Genomic DNA, 22,925 nt, shown 5'->3' on the forward strand with positions numbered 1-22,925 from the left:
TGCTGACATCATAAAAAGTCTATCACCTTTTAACAAAGCACTCTGCCACTGTCTTCTTGCAGCATAAGTGAGCATACTACACAAAACAGTATAAATTATCAACCAGTCTTTTCCATTTCTTTCCTCTTATTACCTCTTGAGATCACATAATTGTATATATGGACAAGGGTCCCCTACATTTAAGATTTTTGTTTCCCACAGAATCTAGAAATATGCATTTATTGTTATCATCTTCATCAAATTTAATACATCCTTTATTATATAGAACTTAGAGAATAATGTGTGTGGGAAAGGATATTATTCTTTCTTTCTGGGTGAAATGTTTTATATTTCTTTCCATGATATTTGAAGGTCAATAAAAACCAGATGATATATATGTGCTACAAATAACTTTTCTTGGTTCTTCTAAATATACTTATATGTCAAAATGAGATAAATATTCTCATTTTTAATCTGTTGTCTTTGTTCTTTATTGAGATATAACTCATATGCTATATAATTCACCCATTTAAAGTGTATATTCAAGGGTTTTCAGTATATTCACAGATATGTACAACCTTTACCACAGTCAGTTTTAGAACATTTTCATCACTCAAAAGAAACCCTATCTTCACTAGCTGTCATCCTCTCTTATCTCCTCCAATCACCCCCATCCAGCCCTAAGTAGCTACCAATGTACTTTCTACTATAGATTTACCTATTCTGAACACTCCATATAATGGGATCATATATGTGGTGTTTGGTGACTGGGTTCTTCTACTTAACATAATATTTTCAAGATCATTCATGTTGTAGCATGTATCAGTACCTCATTCCTTTTTTTATTGCGGTAAAAACCACATTAACATAAAATTTACTGTCTTAACTATTATTAATTGTGTAATTCTGTGACATTAAATACATTCACACTGCCATGAAACATATCTCCATAACTTTTTCATACTGGATACATGAAACTCTACACCTATTAAACAACTCCCCTTTTCCCTGTCATCCCAGCCCCTGGTGACCACCATTCTGCTTACTTTTGCTAAGAATTTGACTACTTTAGATAACTCATATAAGTGGAATTATGCAGTATTTGTCTTTTTGTGGCTGGTTCATTTTCCTTAGCATAATGTCTTCGAGGTCCATGCATGTTGTATCATGTGACAGTATATAAATACATACACCACATTTTGTTTATCCATTGATCTGTTGATGAACATCTGAGCTGCTTCCACCTCTTGACTATTATGAATAGTGTTACTATGAACATGGGTGTGAAAATATCTCTTTGAGATCTGCTTTCAATTCTTTTTGGATACAAACCCAGAAGCAGAATTGATGGAACATATGGTATTTCTATTTTTAATTTTTTGAGGGAACTTCTTAGGATTTTCTATGGTGGTTGCACTATCTTACAATCCTACCAAGAGTGTACAAGGGTTCCAATTTCTCCACATTCTCCTCAACACTTGTGATTTTCTGTTTTTTTTTTTTTTATAGTAACCTATTAGTAACCATCCTAATAGGTATGAAGTGATATCTCGTGGTTTTGATTTGCATTTCCCTAATGATTAATGATGCTGAGTATCTTCTCATATGTTGTTGACTATTTGTATATCATTTTTGGAGAAACATCTGTTCAGATTTTTTGCCCAATTTTAATTGAATTATTTGATCTTTTTGTTTTTGAGCTATAGGAGCTCTTTGTATATTCAGGACATTAACTGTTTATCAGATACATGATTTGCAACTATATTCTCCCATTCCATAGATTGCCTTTTCACTCTATTGATTGTGTTGTCTAATGCACAGGGTTTTTTTTTTTTTCTATATTATCTTTTTTTAGGTCCTTTATTTAATTCCAGTATAGTTAACATACAACTTATAGTGTTGTATTTTTTCAAGGGTACAACATAGTGATTCATTCAGTGCTCATCATGATAAGTGTACTCTTTAATCCCTATCACCTATTTCCCCCATCCCTCCACCCGCCTCCCTCTAGTAACCTTCAGTTTGTCCTCTATCGTTAAGAGTCTATTTCTTGGTATGTATCTCATTTTGTTTTGTTTCTTAATTCCACATGTGAGTGAAATCATATGATATTTATCTTTTTCTGACTGACTTATTTTGCTTAGCATTATACTCTCTAGCTCCATCCATGTTGTTGAAAATGGGAAGATTTCATTCTTTTCAAGGCTGAATAATATTCCATTGTGTATATATATCTATATATACATATATATACACCATATTTTCTTTATCCATTCATCTGTCAGTAGACACAGGCTGCTTGCATAATTTGGCTATTGTAAATAATGCCATGTATCATTACATATCCCTTTCAATTAGTGATTTTGTATTCTGAGGGTAAATACCCAGTAGTGATGCATAAAAGTTTTTGAGTATGATGTGGTCCTATTTGTCTATGTTTGCTTTAGTTGCCTGTGCCTTTGGTGTCATACTCAGGAAATCATTACCAAACCAAAAAACAGACTCTTGACTATAGACAACAAACTAGATGGCTACCAGAAGGAGGTGTTGGGGGGATGGGTGAAATAGGTGAAGGGAGATTAGGAAGTACACTTGTTGCAATAAGCGTTGTTGATATATGGAAGTATTGAATCACTATATTGTACCCCTGAAACTAGTATTACACTATATGTTAAGTAACTGGAATTGAAATAAAAACTTAAAAAAAAAAAAAGCTGAGGCCCACTTACATCATTGAGAAGTATTTCATCATATAAATCAGAAATTACTCAAAAAAATAAAGAGGGGTGCCTGGGTGGCTCAGTGGGTTAAAGCTTCTGCCTTCGGCTCAGGTCATGATCCCGGGGTCCTGGGATCAAGCCCTACATCTGACTCTCTGCTCTGTGGGGAGCCTGCTTCCTCCTCTCTCTCTGCCTGCCTCTCTGCCTACTCGTGATCTCTGTCTGTCCAATAAATAAATAAAATCTTTAAAAAAATAAAATAAAAGAAAGAAAATATTTCATCTATTAATCACTGTTATAAAAAAAATCATTGCCACATCCAACGTCATAAAGTTTTCCTGTATCATTTCTTCTAAGAATGTTATAGTTTTAGATTTTATATTTAGTTCTTTAATCCATTTTGAGTTAATTTTTATTAACTCAGAAGGTGTAAGGTAAGTGTCCCACTTCATTCTTTTGCATGTGAATATCAAGTTTTCCCAATAGCAACACCATTTGTTGAAAAGACTGTCCTATTCCCATTGAAGATCATTTGACCCTTATTGAAGATCATTTGACCGTATTATACACAAAAGTTTATTTCTGAATCCTCTATTCTATTCCATTTGTATTAGTTAGGGTTCTCCAAAGAAAAGAATATATATATAATATGAATATATATGTATATAATATAATATATATATGTATATGATTATATAAAAATGATGAGATTTATTGTGAAGAATCGGCTTCCATGATTATTCTGAAGACCCAGGAAAACCAGTTATTTTGTACCTGGAAGTTTATACTTCTTAATTTCCTTGTGCTATCTTTGATTATTAACTATTACTATTAATGAGCTATTCAAAATCCCAGTAAAGCCGTTCTCTTAGGATCTGAGCTAGGGTAGAGTTTACATTTTCATGAACCACACCAGGCCAGATTGGTTCCAGGCAAGGAGCCACCTAGGGAGGTTTACTGTGATCCTGGGCAAATGCCATGGGGCTCACCATCAGGGACTACCTTAGAGCTTCAGGTTCATTGGCAGTTAGTATTATATAAGTGAATCCAAACTAGACTCTGGTTTCACCACTTCCTTGGTCTTACTAAATATCAGTCCATAGCTCCAGGATAGCTCCAGAATAGCTATAACCTTCTAGGAATATCTGAAGCTAGAATCTGCTAAGAAGTTCTCCCTTCCAGTTCAGCTATCACCTCCCTAAAAGGAAAGAGTATCACTGTCACTGTGGATCAGAGTACAAAATTAAAAATCTCTCTACACTTAACTTCTATGTCCTGGATCTGGAAATCAGAGGCCTTAAGAGGCAAGAAGGACAAAGCCAAAAACAAAAACAAAACAAGACACTCATCTAGCTCTGGAAACAATGGAGTTTTCTAATTATATGAACATCTCCTGTAAATCAAGTCCTGTATTACTTAATGTCTTTGGAGACAAACTCGATTTTTTTTTCCTTCCCCTCTTCTTCCTTCTCCATCTCCTATTTATTATTATTTTGCCCCTTTGAAATAAATAATAATATAATAAAGACAGATTCTGACTGAAAGATTTGAGGGATTGGTCATGACTCTTGAAACTCTTATTCTTGTTGGCACTAGTTCAAACTCCTAAGCTCTAGTTGAAAACAATTATTATCCAGAGTAGTTTGAATAGTCATTTCACAAGACAGATTACTGGCCCTCTGCTTATTTGTAATCATTAATTTTTTAGGCTAATAAAGCCAAAATCAAAGACTAAAATTCCTTTACTTTCTTAAGAAAACAAACCTTTTTTAATATAAATGATATTTATCATTATAAAAACTTGGAAATTTCAGAAAAGTATAAATAAAAAACATACATAATTCTAACACACTAAAATAACAAATGCTTTATATTTTCATGAATGCCCTTCTCATCTTTTTCTATTGACATGTACACATCTGTCTTAACATAGTAAAAATTATACACTACATGTGCAGTTATGTATGTTTTTTAAATATGTGTCATAAAAATTTTCCTGGTCAATGAATATTCTTCATACATATTAATTTAACCTGCAGAATATCTTATCATAAAGATAGATCATTATCTACTTAAATTTCTGTATTATTGATCTTTTTATCTCTTTACTTTTCCCACTAATGTAAACAACTAAAATAAACATGTGCATAAAGTTTTATCTGTTTTCTTAGGATAGCTTTCTAGAAATGAAATTACTGGATCAACAAATATGAAGATGTTCAAGAATTGGCTTTTTAAAGAAAGTCATATTTGGGTTGTTAAAGAATTAAGGACACAACAAATTAAACACATCTTTGATGACTGTGTACTCATATTCAAATAATCTCTGTGAACATAACTGTTAATTGACTGAATCTAATCTTTCATTTCAGACATAAGGATACATTTCTTCCTTCTGTCTCCAACTCCTTGGATAGAAATCAAGAATATTAGCCTTGTCAGACAGGCATTTACCCACCTTGTTCATGACTGCCTGTTTAACCCATTGCTCTCAGAATCGATGTTTTTCTTATTTTCTCTTTTTCAGATGGAATGGGGCGAGTCTTGCTCAAGATGTATATGCAAAAGACAACCTACCCCCCTTTCCAGCATCAGTAAAAGATGGCTATGCTGTTCGAGGTAAATATCTTGGGATTTTTTTGAGGATCATCACACTCATACTGTGTGTGTGTGTGTGTGTGTTTTTTCCTTCAGATTTTTGGCTCAGCCTAGGCACCCAATGAGTTATACATTTTTTTCCTGCTTGGTTTTCAAGATAATTTTATTCACAGATAACAATCTGGACTAAAACTTTTCAGTGAAAGTACTGTCGTTACTTGAAAAATGTTTGTTGATAAATAAATATGTAGAAATGGATAGAAACACTGTATGATAATTTATTCTTTCAACCTACACACATACCAGGTAGCAGACAGTCTTGGTCTGGAAGTTTTCCAGACTTTGGTCTGGATGTTTTCTAGTTGAAAACATCTATGTGGTCCAAGACAGAAGAGCAGATTCCCAACACAGGGATCATTTAGGGTGGGCTTTTCTTCTGTTTTAAACTCAACATCAATAAGGGCTACATAAAAAGCAAGCACAAGGGAAACCTCTAATTCCCTGGAAGAGCTGAATTTCAAAGCTCTGAAACCTCAAACGGTACCAGCAGCTCATACCTTTGTGGAGTTCCCTGAGATTGCATAAAGGTTAAAAGCAGATACTAAATAGCAATTACCTGCTTAAAGTCTAATTTAAGAACCCAAAATGAAAATGTAATGGAATTATATAGAAACTATTATTGATTATTAACTTGGGGCTGATATCATTGAATATCTAAATATCTAAAAACATTTCCCAGCTTATCAGAGCTGTTAAGGCCAGTTCCTTTTTAATGGTTCTTTAGGGAGTCTCTTACTTATTTGTTGTTTTTATTCTACATAGCCATTAAAATAATTTCATTTTTATAATTAAATATATTCATTAGTCTCCTCCATATTCCATCACTATTTCTTAGCAGTATCTTTTTGTGTTGGAGGCTATAAGCAAAGAGTTATGGTTATGTTATGGTTATGATTATGGGCTTTGAAAACAAAGTAAGAGTGATCTGGGTCCCAGTACCAGTTTGATCTTTATAACTATGAGCATTAAGTATACATCACTTAAACTTTTTGAGCTTCAGTTGTCTCATTTGTAAAATGATGATAATTATAACGATACTTACCCCAACAATTTGTTATGAGGATTGACTGAGAACCTAGAAAGCCTTAGTAAAGTATCTGGGACCAAAACCAGCACTCAATAATTGTTTATAAATGTTTGATAATGGTAACTATTACTAGCACTATCATTATTATAAACACATTTCCTTAGACCATCTCTGAAAAAGAGGTTTAACATTTATCTGAATTGCTACTCTCTATTCTATGTAAATAAAATGTGGAGAGATTAATTCCTACTAGTGTATTCTTCCTCAAGGATACTATCTTGGAAGCACCTCATTCAGCTTTATTTCAGTAAATTCGAGTATTTCTGAAAACATGAGTAACAAATTCCTGGTGGGTCTTATGATTTTTTTCTTCCAAATTTATTCTACCTATGGTGCTTATTTTAATGAATATTGTCCAGAAAGAAAATTATTTCAGTCTCATTGGCTCCTCTTGTTTCTTGTTCTTCAACTAAAATGTGAGTTCTGTTTTGAACTTATAATTGGTAGCCATATAGAATTACTATAAAATGAAAAAGATTCTTAATTCCAGAATAGAATAGACAACTTTAGCAAGTGAACTACCAAAGGGAAAATAAAGTCTATTTTTTACATTCTTGGTAATATAAAGAAGGAGAAAGTGAGAAAATAAATTGAGGCAGAATTATTCTCAAACAGAATGTTGTCCTATGATTTTTACATGAGATAGTAGCATCTCAGTAAAAAGAAACTATTGTCTTAGCTTTTCCAGTTGCCAAAAAAGAGTGACTAGCCTACATGAACCTTAAAAGAGCCTTTCTGCTACCATGGAATCTACCAAAGAAATTTTATATAAAATTATCATCTGGTCTCTTATTTATTCTTTTGTTTTAAAACAGTGGTGTTTTCAGCTATTTCACACAGACACACATACACACACACACCAATTAAAAACATCTAACATGTCACAATATAAAACGTTCAGCAGATTATCATGTAACTTATTCACAGTATTTCTTTTCTGTGAAGTGTTGCTACCTCCAAGATACAGAATATGTAACAGAGACATAATACATAACAGATAACCATTGTGGATATGGTTAAATCTCAAAAATGGGAATATTTGCTGGGTCTGTATATACATACCAACATTATAATTAAGGCAGCAAAAGCTATTGGTGAACAAAGACACATGGTCCCAGTCTTTTCTTTGTTAGAACACCCTCAGGCAGTGTTTGGTAAAGAATATCCTTGAGGCTATTGTTGTGGCTCTCTACCACTACTTCGTGTACCTTCTTCTCTCCACCCCTGTCTTCCTTTACTCCCATTCCTTTCTCCCCACTCCCTTTATTCTCCCTTTTTTCTTCTCCTCTGCCTTTGCCGTAGGCCTTCCAGTAATAACCAGTGGCATCTGTGAGCATTGCTAACCCTGTAGGTGTAAAGAGGTTCCTAACTTGCTCTGGATCACTAAGCATTAGCCAGTATCCTTCAGAAACATGTGGCATAAAACCCCAAACCAGTTGGAGGATCACTTGCTTTAAGGTATGTGGGTTGAAGAAAAATCAAGACAGTAAAAAATGACTGAGCAAATAAGAAATAGGAACGGCTTTTTAAAAAGAAAGAAAGAAAAAATAGAGTTTAAAGAAGGCAGAAATCAAGTGATGACAATGTAATAGGAAGATCTGTAACCTAATAAACCTAAAACTGCATTCAGGATGGAGGAGTTTTTTTTGTTTTGTTTGTTTTGTTTTGTTTGTTTTGTTTTGTTTTTTAAGAGATAAGGAGACATTTATTTGGGTGCTGACAGCTGGGGAAAGTGACAGGCTCAAGTCTTAACAATCGCCTCTCCCAAGGATGGAATGAATTTGAAAGGTAGAAATGAAAGTAGTATGTTACCCCTTAATTAAGATCAATACAATATTTTTATTAATATTTTTGAAGAGTTATATCTCTTTGCACTGATTAAGCTAACCATCTTGATGCATTTCCGCCTTCCCCTACAAATGTGGATGCCTGTTATCTCACAATTTCTTCGTAGATGTTAATAAGGGCAAAAGTACCTCACATCCCAAATTCAGCTTTCTTGAAACTTTTCAATTCAAAAGGCTTATGCCTACAAAACTTGTTTTACAGAGATGATTTAGAAAGAGGGAAAAGTCTGAACAAGCCACTAATTATTTTGAGAACCATGTGTAACAATTCTGGAAGGATAGAAGACAGATCCTTGCCACTGAGTTAAAGTAAATTTTAATTTTTTTCTTTTCTACATTCTGATTGAAATAGGTACTTATAAAAATACAGAAAATCAAAAAGAACATTTAAAATTTACCCAATTATATCACTCCCTAACCACTATTAAAATTTTGTTGTACTTCCTTCCAGTGGGTTAAACTGCATACTAAAATTCAGTATCACCTCTGATTTAGAGCTTTTGTTCTTTCACAAAACCCATGTCCTAGGGTTTCTATTTCTTCCACACAAATCCCAGGCCACAGCTGGTTTTCCATTTGATAACCTATTGCCTTCCACTATAGTTCACTGTGGATTAAGAAGAGGACCTATGATGTGGGAATATTACTCAGTGAGCAGAGAGATACACAATTAATTAATTTTGGTCAATTCCAAAAAGCTTAAAATACTGTGTTTAAGGAAATATTATCTCTTTCCCCAATATTACCAATAAATGGGCATTTTTTTCCTGGAAGATGATGGTAAAGAATATAAAATGCTTTCTCACTCACGTGTCCTACTCTTAACTTCCTGCTTTCCATAAGAAAAAGCCACAGATTTAAAATTCCAAACTCACCTGTTTTAATTTCTCAATATAATTGCAGCAACTATAAATCTTGCTGTGCTAGTCTTATCACCTGCCCTTGCCCCAGCCAACACTTTCTATAATCTTAATTTCAGTATACACACAAATACTATTACCCTGTCGGCCTATTATCTAGTCTTAGTTTTGTTCCGTAATCAATTTTTAATTCCTTTGCCTGATTCTTCTGTCACTGATATTTCCTAGGACCTCTGAAAGTTATGTTTTCTCTATAGCCTCAGTTTATTCAGTCCTACCATAGAAATGTTGAAACTCTTTATTATTGAAAATCATAATAGCTACAAGATGTTTCAAGAGGCTCAAAGGGAGTTCCCATATGGCTGGAAAATGAAAATGAAGGATAGTTCTATGGAAAAGGGCTCAGGGAAGATCATTTCTGTACACTGCCACAATAAATAGTTATCTAATGGTATCCATTCAAAAATGATATAATCTTTAAATAAACAGGTAAGACTAAAGCATTTCCTGGACATTAAAAAAAAAAAAGAAGAAGAAGGTAGAAGTGGGAACAACTTCAGGGTCTAGCATATTAAGCATTATGAATCAGCTATAGAATACACTTGCTGCATTATACAATTTGGTTTATATTGGTTTTATCACTCCCATCAATTTAAATTCTACAATTACAAAGAGGAAAAGAAAACTCATTAAGAGAAATTTCTAAATGTGGGGGTTGGGGGTTCTAAGCCTCTTCGGTAATCCCTGGAATCCGTCTGTGTTTTCTAATGACATACTGTGGCTTACTTAGTTTATTTCTTTCCAAGCTTTAGATTCATGTGCAGCATACCTCCACTTCTGCTCCTTCCCACCCAAGTTTGTAGAATTCATCTTGAAAATGGCAACTTTTCTTTTACTTGTCTCTTTAATAGATATTTTAAAATAAATATCAGCTAGTTAGATACGTCATTGTTTTTCTGTCTTTTTAAAAAATATGAGCCTTGGTGATAATGTAAAATCAGGATTTCTGTTGTAGTTCACTAATTTTTACTCATTTTTCTTTAAGTCTGAATTTGTCTATTTGAAAATAGACAATCTTAGAGTGTTCTGCTCCTTAGAGGGTAGTTCATTAACCAGCACCATCAACATCAGCTTGTTAGAAATGTAGAACCTCAAGCTCTCTCCCAGACCTACTGGATCAGATCTTTTAACAAGATCTCCAAGTGATTTATATGCACGTTAAGGGTTGAGAAATACTGTTATAAAGCAAATGATAAAAACAACTTCTCTTTTGCTACCAGGAGCCTTCTATAATGTGGTTTGACTGAGCCTTCTTTAGCCAGCAGTATAGAAACATGTTTCCTAGATAGAAATTTTCAAGGCAAGGTGAAAAACATAGTGTAAGTGAGCACATATTCTCTTTCCAGTCAGTGCATCTTCCCTGCTTCTTAGAATCACTTAAGTACTTTTTCAGATATTGGCCTTCTTTTTTTTTTTTTAAGACTTTATTTATTTATTTGACAGACAGAGATCACAAGTAGGCAGAGAGGTAGGCAGAGAGAGAGGAAGGGAAGCAGGCTCCCCGCTGAGCAGAGAGCCCAATGCGGGGCTTGATCCCAGGACCCTGGGATCATGACCTGAGCCAAAGGCAGAGGCTTTAACCCACTGAGCCACCCAGGAGCCCCAGATATTGGCCTTCTTGACATTATAGCAGGCTTGACCCCAAATGATCTACAGCCACTCATTATTCAGTGACATTTATTTGGAGCATTTGTGTGCAATATTGATATAAGGCATTTTGAGTCTAGATGTATTTGCATGTATGGGGGAACAGGAGACAGGAAGAAAGTTGAAGAACAGAGGGTTTCAAAAAAGAAATAAAGTGAGTGATCCCTATCTCTGAGGAGCTCATAATCTAGCTGAAGAAATAAAAGCATTCTCCTTTTTTAAATTATTCAAGAAACTTAGAAAACACAATACTAATATGTACAAATCAGTTGACAAACTTCCCACCTAAGTATTATGGAAATGCTAAATTCATTTCATTATTCTTTTAACAAATATTTACTGAAAATCAATGATGAGCTAGGCACCATGCAGACAGAAAGCAACATAATCCAAGTTATATAAAATTAACCAGAGCAGTCTTTCTAAATATTCTAAAGAAGGTCAATGCTGACTCACATTTGAAAACTATATACATAGACCAGCAGGAAATGGGAGGTATTCAAAATACAGTATTCTGTGTTAAAAAATATTAAATTATTCATTTATGCATGCATCCTTCTAAATAGATTTGTAGACACCATACTCATTCATTTATTGAACATTTCTAATACTTCACATACTGAAATTTTATTGAGTACCTGTTGTGCAGCAAGTGCTATGGATTCTCCTGGGACAAATAAGCAAGTAATTGCAAATAATTAGAAATATTAGAAATTAGAAAGCCATAATTAGAGTTACTTAGGAAATACACCAGGGAAGCAAAAGAGCAAGTAGCTAACTCTTGAGGAAAGGAGTCAGATAAGACTTCAAAGAAAAGGTGACACTTGAGCTGAGTCTTAAAAGCTAAGAAGTCCTTAATCAGAAGGCACAGATAAGAAAAGGACACTCCAAGCAATGGAAGTAGCATATATTATGGAGCTGAAATCTGAGTCATCTTGGTATTCTCAAAGAGCTACAGTTCTAGAAATTGAGAGTGGCCGGGACATAAGATATAAGGAGGATATGAACCAGAGGCCTTTGCACATAGGTGAAGACCTTTAGATGGAGCATTTCCATTTCATATTTCTCTTTCTTCCTCTCTCCCTCCCTCCCTCCCTCTCTCCTCTTTCTCTCTCACACACTCACACACCCCTTCTGCCTACTTACCTTTTATTCATCCTTCATATTCAAACCAGAAATCCTTTTATCAAGATGGCTTTCCCTTACCCTCCAGTATACTGCAGGCACTTTCACTGTATGCTCTCATAAAACTATATTTCCTTCCAAAAGAATGGTTTTCTTTATTTGCATGTATATATTCATTAATGTAATTATTCGATTAATATCTATCTCTTCCACTACATCAGTGGCTTTAACCCCACCCACAAGAGACACATTAAATACACTATACACACATATAACATATGTAACATATACAATATATAAATTATGCATATGCACACATGTATAAACAAAAATAAGTTTCATGAAACAATATTCATCCTTGCCATGTGTGATAAAATATATTTCTATTCATTCTTATTTCAAAAACTGTTTACAAGTTTACTTTAAAACCCACCTCCATATTTCCTCCAGAGCTTGAAAAACATCACAGCAAGTTGGCACTACATTAGAACAGAAACCATGTCTGCTGGTTTTACTCCACTCTGTCTCAGCACCTAGAATGACACCTAGGACCTAGAACACTGTATAGAAATTTAGTGAATGAATGAGAGGAATAAAAAGCTTTAAAAGATACTATTTTTTAATTTTTAATTTAATTTTATTTTATTTTATTTATTTGAGAGAGAGAGACAGTGAGAGAGAGCATGAGCGAGGAGAAGGTCAGAGGGAGAAGCAGACTCCCCGTGGAGCTGGGAGCCTGATGCGGGACTCGATCCCCGACTCCAGGATCATGACCTGAGCTGAAAGCAGTCGCTTAACCAACTGAGCCACCCAGGCGCCCTAAAAGATACTATTTTAAAAGTATTATCCCAATTTTTATCAGCAAGAAAACTGAAGTTTAGAGAAGTCTTAATAATTTCTGAGGCAAGGGAAACAAAAGCAAAAATGAATTATTGGGACTTCATCAGGATAAAAAAGCTTTGCAAGAAAAGGAAACACTCAACAAAACTAAAAAGCAACCTACGGAATGGGAGAAGATAGTTGCAAATGACATATCAGATAAAGGGCTAGTATCCCAAGATCTATAAAGAACCTTACCAAACTCAACACCCCAAAAAAAACAAAAAAATCCAACCAAGAAATGGGCAGGGGACATGAACAGACATTTCTTCTCCAAAGAAACATCCAAATGGCCAACAGACACATTAAAAAAATGCCCAACATCACTTGGCATCAGGGAAATACAAATCAAAAAGCACAATGAGATACCATTTACACCAGTCAGAATCACTAAAATTAACAAGTCAGGAAACAACAGATGGTGGCGAAGATGTGGAGAAAGGAGGAACCCTCTTACACTGTTGATGGGAATGCAAGCTGGTACAAATACTCTGGAAAACAGTATGGAGGTTCTTCAAAGGTTAAAAATAGAGCTACCCTATGACCCGCCAATTGCACTACTAGGTATTTATGCAAAGGATAAATATTCAAAGGGGCACATGAACCTAATGCTTATAGCAGCAATGTCCATAATAGTCAGAATATAGAAAGAGCCCAGATGTCCATCATCCATGAATGGACAAAGAAGTGTAGAATATTACTCAGCTATCAAAACCAATGGAAATCTTGCCATTTTCAAAGAACATGGATGGAGCTAGAGAGTATAATGCTCAGAGAAATAAAATCAGTCCGAAAAAAGCAAATACCATATGATTTCAACTCATATGTGGATTTTATGAAAAAAGGGATGCACATAGGAGAAGGAAAGGAAAAAATAAATATGATGAAAACAGAGAAGGAGGCAACCATAAGAGACTCTAAACTATAGGAAACAAACCAAGGGATGCTGGAGGAGAGGTGGATGGCGGATGAGGTAATTAGTAATGGGCATTAAGAAGGGTACTTGAGTAATGAGCACTTGGGTGTTATATACAACTGATGAATCGCTAAATTCTACCCCTAAAATGAATAATAAGTGTATGTTAACTAAATTGAATTTAAATTTTTAAAAAATGAAAAAAAAATAATTTGCTGAAGGTTCTGAGGCTACTAATAGGCAGAACCAGGATTCAGATTCAGCTCTGTTTTACTTTAAAACCCTGCTAATTTCCTCTCATGCAAGAAGTAAAAGAGAAATCTCTAAGTTGCCTATGAGAGGTGGCAGGCTGGTAATATCTCTCGTAGAGAAAATAATTTAAAATTACTTTATTCACAAGATATAGTTAGTGTTTGAATTCTGAAAGATAATTGACTTTTTAATTTTCTACAATAAGAACATCAAAATTCACTTTAAGATACTATAAAAATAAATAGAAGGATAGATGAAATAAGATAGATAAAATGTTGATAATTGTGGAAACAATGATTCTGTCCGTTTTATGTCTATTTTAAATTGCTCTTTAAAAAAAAATAATTTTATGTTTTAAAAACACAAAAAACAGCCTAATAAGAATAACATTGGAGGAAAACTATTCTTGTTTTTCAAGTGAGCACTGAAAATATAATAGGATTCCAAAAAACACAAGAAAGCTAAGAGTTTATTAACTAAAATAATGTCTATAAAGCACAAGATACAACATCTAGTACATAGAAGAGACTTAGTGTTAAATTTTTTTCTTTTCTACATCAGGTTAACCAAAGCCATCTGTGCAAAAAAAGTGGCTCATTATAAACAATATTATATATAAGCCTTTAAAAAAACACCACTTTGTGGTCACATTTTTAAAAAATGAATTTTGGGGAGCCTGGGTTGCTCAGTCAGTTGAGCATCCAACTCTTGATTTTGGCTTAGGTCATGATCTCAGGATCCAAGGCTTGAACCCGGCCTTGGTCTTGGAGCTCGGTACAGAGTCTGCTTGTTCTGCTCCCTCTGCTTCTTACCACCTACCTCCTCCCTCTGCTGATAACCATGCATATGCACATGCTTGCTCGCTCACTCACTCTCTCAACAAAATAAATTTTAAAATAAATAAAAATTAAAAATAAATTTCATATGTCCTTTTTAAAAGAAATACTTTTTACTATTTAAAGTATGGTTGCAAATATAATTAAAATATTCATATAGAAAGTTGTTAACTTTTCTGTATATGTGTCCACAAATCCTTGCCATAGACAGATGACATGGAAACAATTGTCATGATCATAAAACTCATCATAAAACATTAAATAGGCACTGCCTTGCCAGTAGTATGGATCTGAAATCTACATCATAGATGAAGAAAACCCTTTTGAATATATTTCTCTCCAGGAATGTTTTTTGGTGCAGCTATTGCTATACTGTATATAGAAAAAAAATTGGTTAAGTTTTTCCATCTCAATTCTGTTTCTTCTCATTTGAAAATAAATAGTCAATGAAAATTGTAATGTAGAGTTCCTGTATGTTATGATTTAGAAATAACACTTTGGCCCATTATTTAAAAAAAATACTATATTGGGAATTAAGGGACTGTATTTTAGTCCTAGGTCTACCAGTAATCAGAACTTGTCAACCTAAGTTCCTTCATTCTGTGATTTCATTTCCTTCAAATGTCAAATGAAAAAAAAAGATACTTTCTTTCTACTTTACTGGGTTATTATGAAAATCAGATTGGGTGATAAATAAGATAATAGTTTGAAGTTTATAGAAAATGGAGAAATATTAATATAAATAGTAATATTAATCTATATAGGTATATCCATGAGAGTGTACACATACATCACACATATATGCCCATAGAAAAGATAGTATTTATTTAGGAGGATGGGCTAAAAGAAATAGTTCTATTTAAAAAGTACAAGTATATGGGGCCCCTGGGTGGCTCAGTCATTTGAGCTTCTGACCCTTGATTTCAGCTTAGATCGTGATCTCATGTATCATGATCTCATGGGTCATGGGATCAATCTCCCCATTCAGCAGGGAGTCTGCTTGAAAATTCTCATCCTCTGCCTCTCCCTGCATTCGTACATGCTTGCTCTCCCTCTCTCTCTCTCTTTCTCTCTTATTTAAATAAAAAAAATCCTTAAAAGAATTAAAAGTACAAGTATCAAATTGTGGAGCAACAGGAAGACCATCTCCAGTAACACCAAGAAAGAGCATGATTAAATCACTTCTACTGGTACTTCTGAATGGTGGATACAAAGATCAAACCAGCAGTTACAACACCATTGTCTGGTTGAGGAGCTCAGAAAAGTATTCCATTTTCCTGAAACTTTATCTGATCATTTGAGTCAAATTTTAGAATTCCAACACTAGATCCTTATTCCGTGCCATACGTCCATTTTGATGTTTGTTCTTGGTTCTTTTCGCCTCACAGCTGCTGATGGCCCAGGAGATCGTTTCATCATTGGGGAATCCCAAGCTGGTGAGCAGGTAAGATTCACAGGCTTGAAAGACCCTTAAGATTTCAATTTCATGGACTTTCAGCATCAAATTCTAAGTTTCTACCATCATTGTAATGGAAATTTTAGAGATGGATTAAACAAGTTATCAAAGAGATTAAAGGATGGTTCCCATGAGAAAGCTGAAAGAATTATTTTTTAACTGAAAGAAATCTGCATCTATTAATATATGGCATGGTATTTTTGGTGTGTCTCACAGATACCCTGCAAGCGTTTTCCAGTCCTATGATTAGATGATTCTTTCTTATATAAACATTAATATTCTAAGTAGACCTATAGTTTCTAGGTCATCTCCTCAAACTTTTCTCCAACCTGTGTTACAAACAGGGAAAAATTAGAAGCAAATTATTTAACCTCTCTAGATAATCACTTATTAGCTTTTCTCACTAGGGAGCTAGCCAGTGTACAGGAATATACATATATTTCTATTAAGAAATGAAGCACTGATGGAAGTACAGTAGAAGGTCTCTTATTTGATACTTTTGAGACTAGTAATTGGCCATTTAATTGGAAACATGGAAAATTATATTTTTAAAGTTAAGATAAGTTTAATTTAAATGAACATTTATCAATAATTTGATGGAAAGCTAATGTTTTTTTTTTTTAATAAGTATCTACTATTTCAATTTCTATCTGGTCTTTCTTACATAAATCACACCCAAAAGCACATATGTGATTTCCAGTTTTGGTCTTTAGAGTGGAAACAAATTTAAGGACATTTGCAAAGTATCTAAGTATAGAATCCTCCTAGATTTTTATTATATTTTTATAATTTTTTACAACTACTTCACCCACACCTAATTTGACTGTTTCTTTGGCAAAAAATTTTTATTGAGTTTTTCCAAATGTTTAACCGAATTTTTATAGAAAAAAAAACCTCTTTTGTATATTATATATCATATATCCCATATATCATTAATTTATGTAATATTTATTTAAATTACATAATTCAGTGACAACTACTGCTACAAACTGGCACAAACAAGTTTGGGAAGAAAGTCAATTGAACTGTAAAAGGCTTACTTTACAATTATACAAGAGTCTAACAGCCTTACTGGGGCACTTGGGTGGCTCAGTTGTTAAGCGTCTGTCTTCAGCTCAAGTCATGATCCCAGAGTCCTGGGATGGAGCCCTGCATCGGGCTCCCTGCTCAGCAGGAAGCCTGCTTCTCCGTCTCCCACTCCCCCTGCTTGTGTTCCTCTCTTGCTATCTCTGTCAAAAAAAAAAAAATTTTTTTTAAAAAGAGTCTAACAGCTTCAAACTTAAGTACATATATATATATATACACATATATGTTATATTTATATAAACAGTGCTGTATGCATCATTATATTTAAGAGGAAATAGAGAACATATGTTAATCCAGTGAATTTTGAAGGTTGGTTAAAAGAGCTCCTACCTTATCAAATAGAACAAGAAGAAGACCAAGATACTTTTTATCCTCTGCTACTATGGAGTATTCATAAGTATTATATAGAAATAAAGGAGGATATGAATGAATGAAGGAATACATGAATGAATGTGGAGGTTTGAGCAAAAGCTATGTCCCATGCCTTTTCTTCCTTGGCTTAGTATGTACTCCCATATGTGCTAAAAATATGGAAAAGTTAAGTAAGTATATAGGAGAAGAATGGTGCCCGTGGTGGTGACCCCAGCTACCTCATCCCTACATCCAAGCATCGAAGAGGTCTGTGTATAGATCTCTGAAGCCAAACCTGGCACTATAGTGATTAGATGTTGTACACAGGCTGGTTTTAATCCTCATGACAAAAAGAACAGCTAGGCCTAGGTCCCTTTTTTATAAATGTCTTGTATTATGACCTCATAATTTACTCAACTTCTCAATATATACTTCACTCAGTGTTGGATGTTAAAGCATCCATTTGTATTACAAAGCTACAAAGTACCAATTATTCAGGTCTCTGATCTTCAGTTGAGTCTATCTAACATTTATCAAACATACCTACTGTGTGTACCAAGCACTGTGTTGGGTTCTAGGGGTATAAAGTAGATTAAGATATGATTTCTACTCTTAAGGAGTTTACATCTAGTGGAGGTGACAGAATATAACAACTAAGTATAATATATTAAATGTTAAACTAATGCTATCAGTCATGTACTGTGGAAGACAATAAGGAGGTTGAGCATTTCATCCTAGGAGGATTAAGAAAATACCATTGGAGCTGGACCTAAGAGGATTTTACAAAAACAGAAATGAGAAAACGACATTCTAGGCCAAGAGAACAGTATAAATCAAGACACAGGTATTTTTAAAAATTGCATAGAATGTTTAGGGAACTGCCAATAGTTCATGGTAGTCAAAGCCTAGTATAAATAGATAGATAGATAGGTAACAGATTAATAAGTGCCTTGTTGTCTTCTTAAACCTTATTTACTAGTTAAGATTTCTGACAGTACTAGAGAACTAGGAACACAAAAAAAGTCATGAAACTTAAAAGTTGCTAATTTCTTGTAAGGTCTATGGGGAAAAAAGATGAAAACTATACAAGAAAATGGGGTTTCTCCTCGATTTATCTGTGATGTCCTTTATAACTAAGGTATCATACAGACTTTGTAGCAATCACAGAGATCTTACATTAGCCAGATTGCTCACTTATTGGAAGTACATATGCTTGAGAATTAGGTGCCATTGCATACACTGAGACAGTGATATACAAAATACTTTCTTAGTGTACCAAATACTTGACTTTAAATCATTTATACTTTGGTCCTATTGATTAGCACTGGACACTGTCAAAGAAAATATTACATGATTATAAAGTGCTGTCACTGGGCAAATCTCAAAGAAAAACCTCAACACCTCCGTTAAGGAAAAATCAAGATTTTAACCATTTTAGTTTATATAAAACTTATAAGGTATATCAATAGAAATTTTAAAAAATGAGTTACTCTTAAAGAATTGTTACTCTTAATAATCTAAAGGAATTACTTCACATATTCCTAGAGTTTTTCATCTGATTCCATTCAATTGAGGTTTATAAATATCTTTATATATCCAATAATATCTTTTACATTGGATCTCATATAAGTGAGCTGGTAGGAAGTCTTCACCTATCACTTAGATTTACTAATCTTAGAGAGGAGCCACATTTTTTATTTAATAATTACACAAAAACACTTCATAAGAGTTAGTTTAAACCAAGAAGTAGAGAAAATTACAGATACAACCACAATAAAACTTAGAGTAAATTTACAACGTATCCATTGAACCTGACTAAATTGAGGCAGGGCTCCAAACTAACACACTTCAGCTTAAGAAGCAGCTGCCCTAAAACTCACTTTAGGATTCACTTTCTGCCTTAGCCAAAAAGGCACTTTCAGCAAAAGAAGGACCTGTTTAGGCCTATATCAAATATCTTTGTTGCATAGGCTCTGAAGATAGTTTTAGCATTAATACCTCTAATAAATAGATATAGATATAGATATATAGAGATATATATATCTATATCTAAATGAACGCTTTTCATCAAAAATCACTGCACTGCAAAAGACCCTGTACAGTAGATTAAGGGATGTCCCAGACAATGAGTAATATCTAAGTTGAATTTTTTTTTTTAATGCATTGGGCTCTAAACTTCTCATATGAAATCCTATGCAGCATCTTGGTAAAAAAATTACATAAAAATGTAACCATTCCAAAACCCTGAATATCTTTTATTCAAATAGCAGAATAAGGAAATATAAGATCCATAGCTCAATGCAAGAGCTGATCCCAAGAATCTCTTTTGCCAATAACTATGGGAGAAAAGCAGGGAGAACACTGGAGTTTTAAGCCAAGAAAGATGGATTACTTCGTGTAGTTGTGAGCTACTGAGATCATACATGTTCATGCATTCATTCTAGAAATATTTATTCATCACCAAATTTGTGCTAGACACATTCTAAGCTTTGGTATGATAAAGTGATAAATATTTCTGGAAAGGGGTGATTAAGGGGACTATACCCAAGAAATAGGGTTAAGGGAAACCAGCTAAGGAATGTTAAGCACCCAGGTGCTAACAATGACTCTCCACTACCAGCTATCTCTAGGTCTAATGGGACAAAGGGAAAGAGTGTTACCTGGACCTGGGGAGATTCATAGCTATGAGACAGCACCACCCAATAGGAGCTGTGGCCCTCAGTAATAAAGATGACATAGCCATCACTACACCGCAGCCCAGCAGAGAAAGAGCAAGTGGAATAAAACCCTACCTTTCCCTTTCTCTTACCTCTAATCTCTTGTTGACCATTCCCATTAGCTGAACCTAATCAGAAGCCAGAGTAATGGGAACCTAGATGAAATAGTCCATAGAGATCAGCCTTCTGGGTCACAGCACAGAATAGAAAATGAAGATGTTATCTGGAGAGGCAAACAAAAAAACAAATCCTGGTCTTTGTAAGGGCTTGTATTCTAGAATGTAACAATACAGTTAGCACTGTACCTAGTATAAATTGAAGGGTTTGATAATTTTAGCTATTGGTAATATTATTTGCAGTAATATTATTGAAAAAAGATTTTTAAGGCTGCCCTAATAAATAAATTTCCTGTTTTGCTTTGTACTTCTAATAGAGGGGTATTTTTCCTTAACCATTCCCTAAATTTTTTTAATGTGGTAGAAAATATATAAAATAGATATATAAAAATAAAATATATATAAAATAAAATAAAAAATAATATAAAATAAATCATAACCATTTCTAATGTACAGTTTAGTAATGTTAATATATTCACATTGTTGTGACCTAAGATTTTTAAATACTTAAGAAGATATCTTTGGAAAGATCTCTTTTTTTAATTGGGAAATTAATATTCTCTCAGAATTCTCTTTTAGGAGAAATTTGAAGCATTCCTTTTCCCAACTCTTAACTAAATCATTGGCCTATGAGGCCAAATCAAACCTATCAAACAGATCTTACAGAAATATGCTTTTCTCTATGCTGAGAGAAGTTTGCAAGGCAGGGCCTGGGGTCAGTCTCCTGTACCATCTGTATGAGAGCTCAGATAATGAAAATCTGGATATAATGTTTAGCAGAAATCATTACAGACACTGGAATCATTTTTTAATTACTTCATTGCATTTTCTAGACTTTAATTATTGAAAGGTGAACTAATATGTTTTGGAAAGATTTTCAAGTGAAATAATTAAAATTATTTTTCTGACTTGCCTTTATTAAATAAAAAAGTTTAGTTAATAAAGTACTACATTTCTTTAACATCAAAACTTAAGTAAATGACCAATGTGCTAGTTTTTATAATTGTCTTTCATAAAATCACATTGGATGGCATTTTTTTTCTTAAAGACACTCAAATCACTTTACATGCAAGTATTAAGAAAATTCACATTATTTGAGTGAGACACAATAGTGACAATTGTGACAGTTCTTCAAAAGGAAAACAGGGGACCAAGAAAGACATCTGGTCATTACCTTAAATCAAGTTAAAGCTTCTTTGGTATAGGGGCGCCTGGGTGGCTCAGTGAGTTAAAGCCTCTGCCTTCGGCTCAGGTCATGATCCCAGGGTCCTGGGATCGAGCCCGGCATTGGGCTCTCTGCTCAGCAGGGAGCCTGCTTCCCCCTCTCTCTCTGCCTGCCTCTCTGCCTACTTGTGATCTCTCTCTCTGTCAAATAAATAAATAAAATCTTTAAAAAAAAAAAAAGCCTCTTTGGTGTAAATACAACTGTTTGTGGGTAGTTTTTAATTACATTGGACCAAAATGAATAAGAGTATAAGATTTTCCTTTTATGGTTTGTTTCTAAAAATATTAAATCTCCTGCAGACTTTTCCTTTGCCACAGCAGAGTAAATTAATTCTTTTTTACATGTTTGTATTTTCAGCCGACTCAGACAGTAATGCCAGGACAAGTCATGCGGGTTACAACAGGTGCTCCAATCCCCTGCGGTGCTGATGCAGTAGTACAAGTAGAAGATACTGAACTAATCAGGGAATCCGATGATGTATGTCATCACCAGGTTTTACTGCTCTGTTCCTATGGCCGGGTTATAAACTGTGCCCATTTTCTGCAGTGTTTATAAGATTAATCCAGTTGGGCTTTTGGGTTTTATTTTTTTGTTTGGTAATGTTAGGATCTTACATTGTAGTGTATGGGTCTTCAGTAAATAGGAATTGCCTTATATTTGAAAATCTTTTTTTACAGGAGATATTTTTATGATCATTACTGTAATTATAATAGAATTTGAACCACAGTTGACCCACAAAATTTCACATGCAAACAAGGAAGGAAACTATCTTAAATAGAACAGCAGAGATAATAACTGTTGACATACCTTATAACTGAGAAATTTATTCAAGACTAGCTTCTGATAAAATGTGAAAGAGAATTTAACAGAGAAGAAATTAACAAAGAAACCTGAGCAAGTTCTTAAATATTACACTAGGCCAAGCATTTGAACCAAATAGCCCTTCAACTCTGGTTTTCTATAATTCATAAAAATCTTTGCCAGCAAATGACACCCTGGAAAAATTAAATTTATGTCGGTGCCCCCTCTATAGCCTACAAAAAGGATCCTGGGAATTTTCTTGGTCTAAATGGGCCTTCATCTCACTGAAACTCGTGGCAATTATTGG

The 22,925-nt window shown here is 34.0% G+C and overlaps 1 protein-coding gene across 5 annotated transcripts in view; it reads left to right on the forward strand.

The window, feature by feature from the left end:
- The window catches only part of GPHN (gephyrin), a 653,508-nt gene that overhangs the window by 563,785 nt on the left and 66,798 nt on the right, over positions 1–22,925 (forward strand). For all 5 annotated transcript variants that reach the window (XM_047739307.1, XM_047739308.1, XM_047739309.1 and 2 more), the window contains 3 exons: positions 5,242–5,318; positions 16,255–16,310; positions 22,175–22,294. In XM_047739307.1, the coding sequence (XP_047595263.1) occupies positions 5,242–5,318; positions 16,255–16,310; positions 22,175–22,294 (253 nt within the window). The remainder of the gene's footprint in view (positions 1–5,241; positions 5,319–16,254; positions 16,311–22,174; positions 22,295–22,925) is intronic.

This window comes from Lutra lutra, chromosome 7 (assembly GCF_902655055.1).
Source record: "Lutra lutra chromosome 7, mLutLut1.2, whole genome shotgun sequence".
Taxonomy (NCBI): Eukaryota; Metazoa; Chordata; class Mammalia; order Carnivora; family Mustelidae; genus Lutra; species Lutra lutra.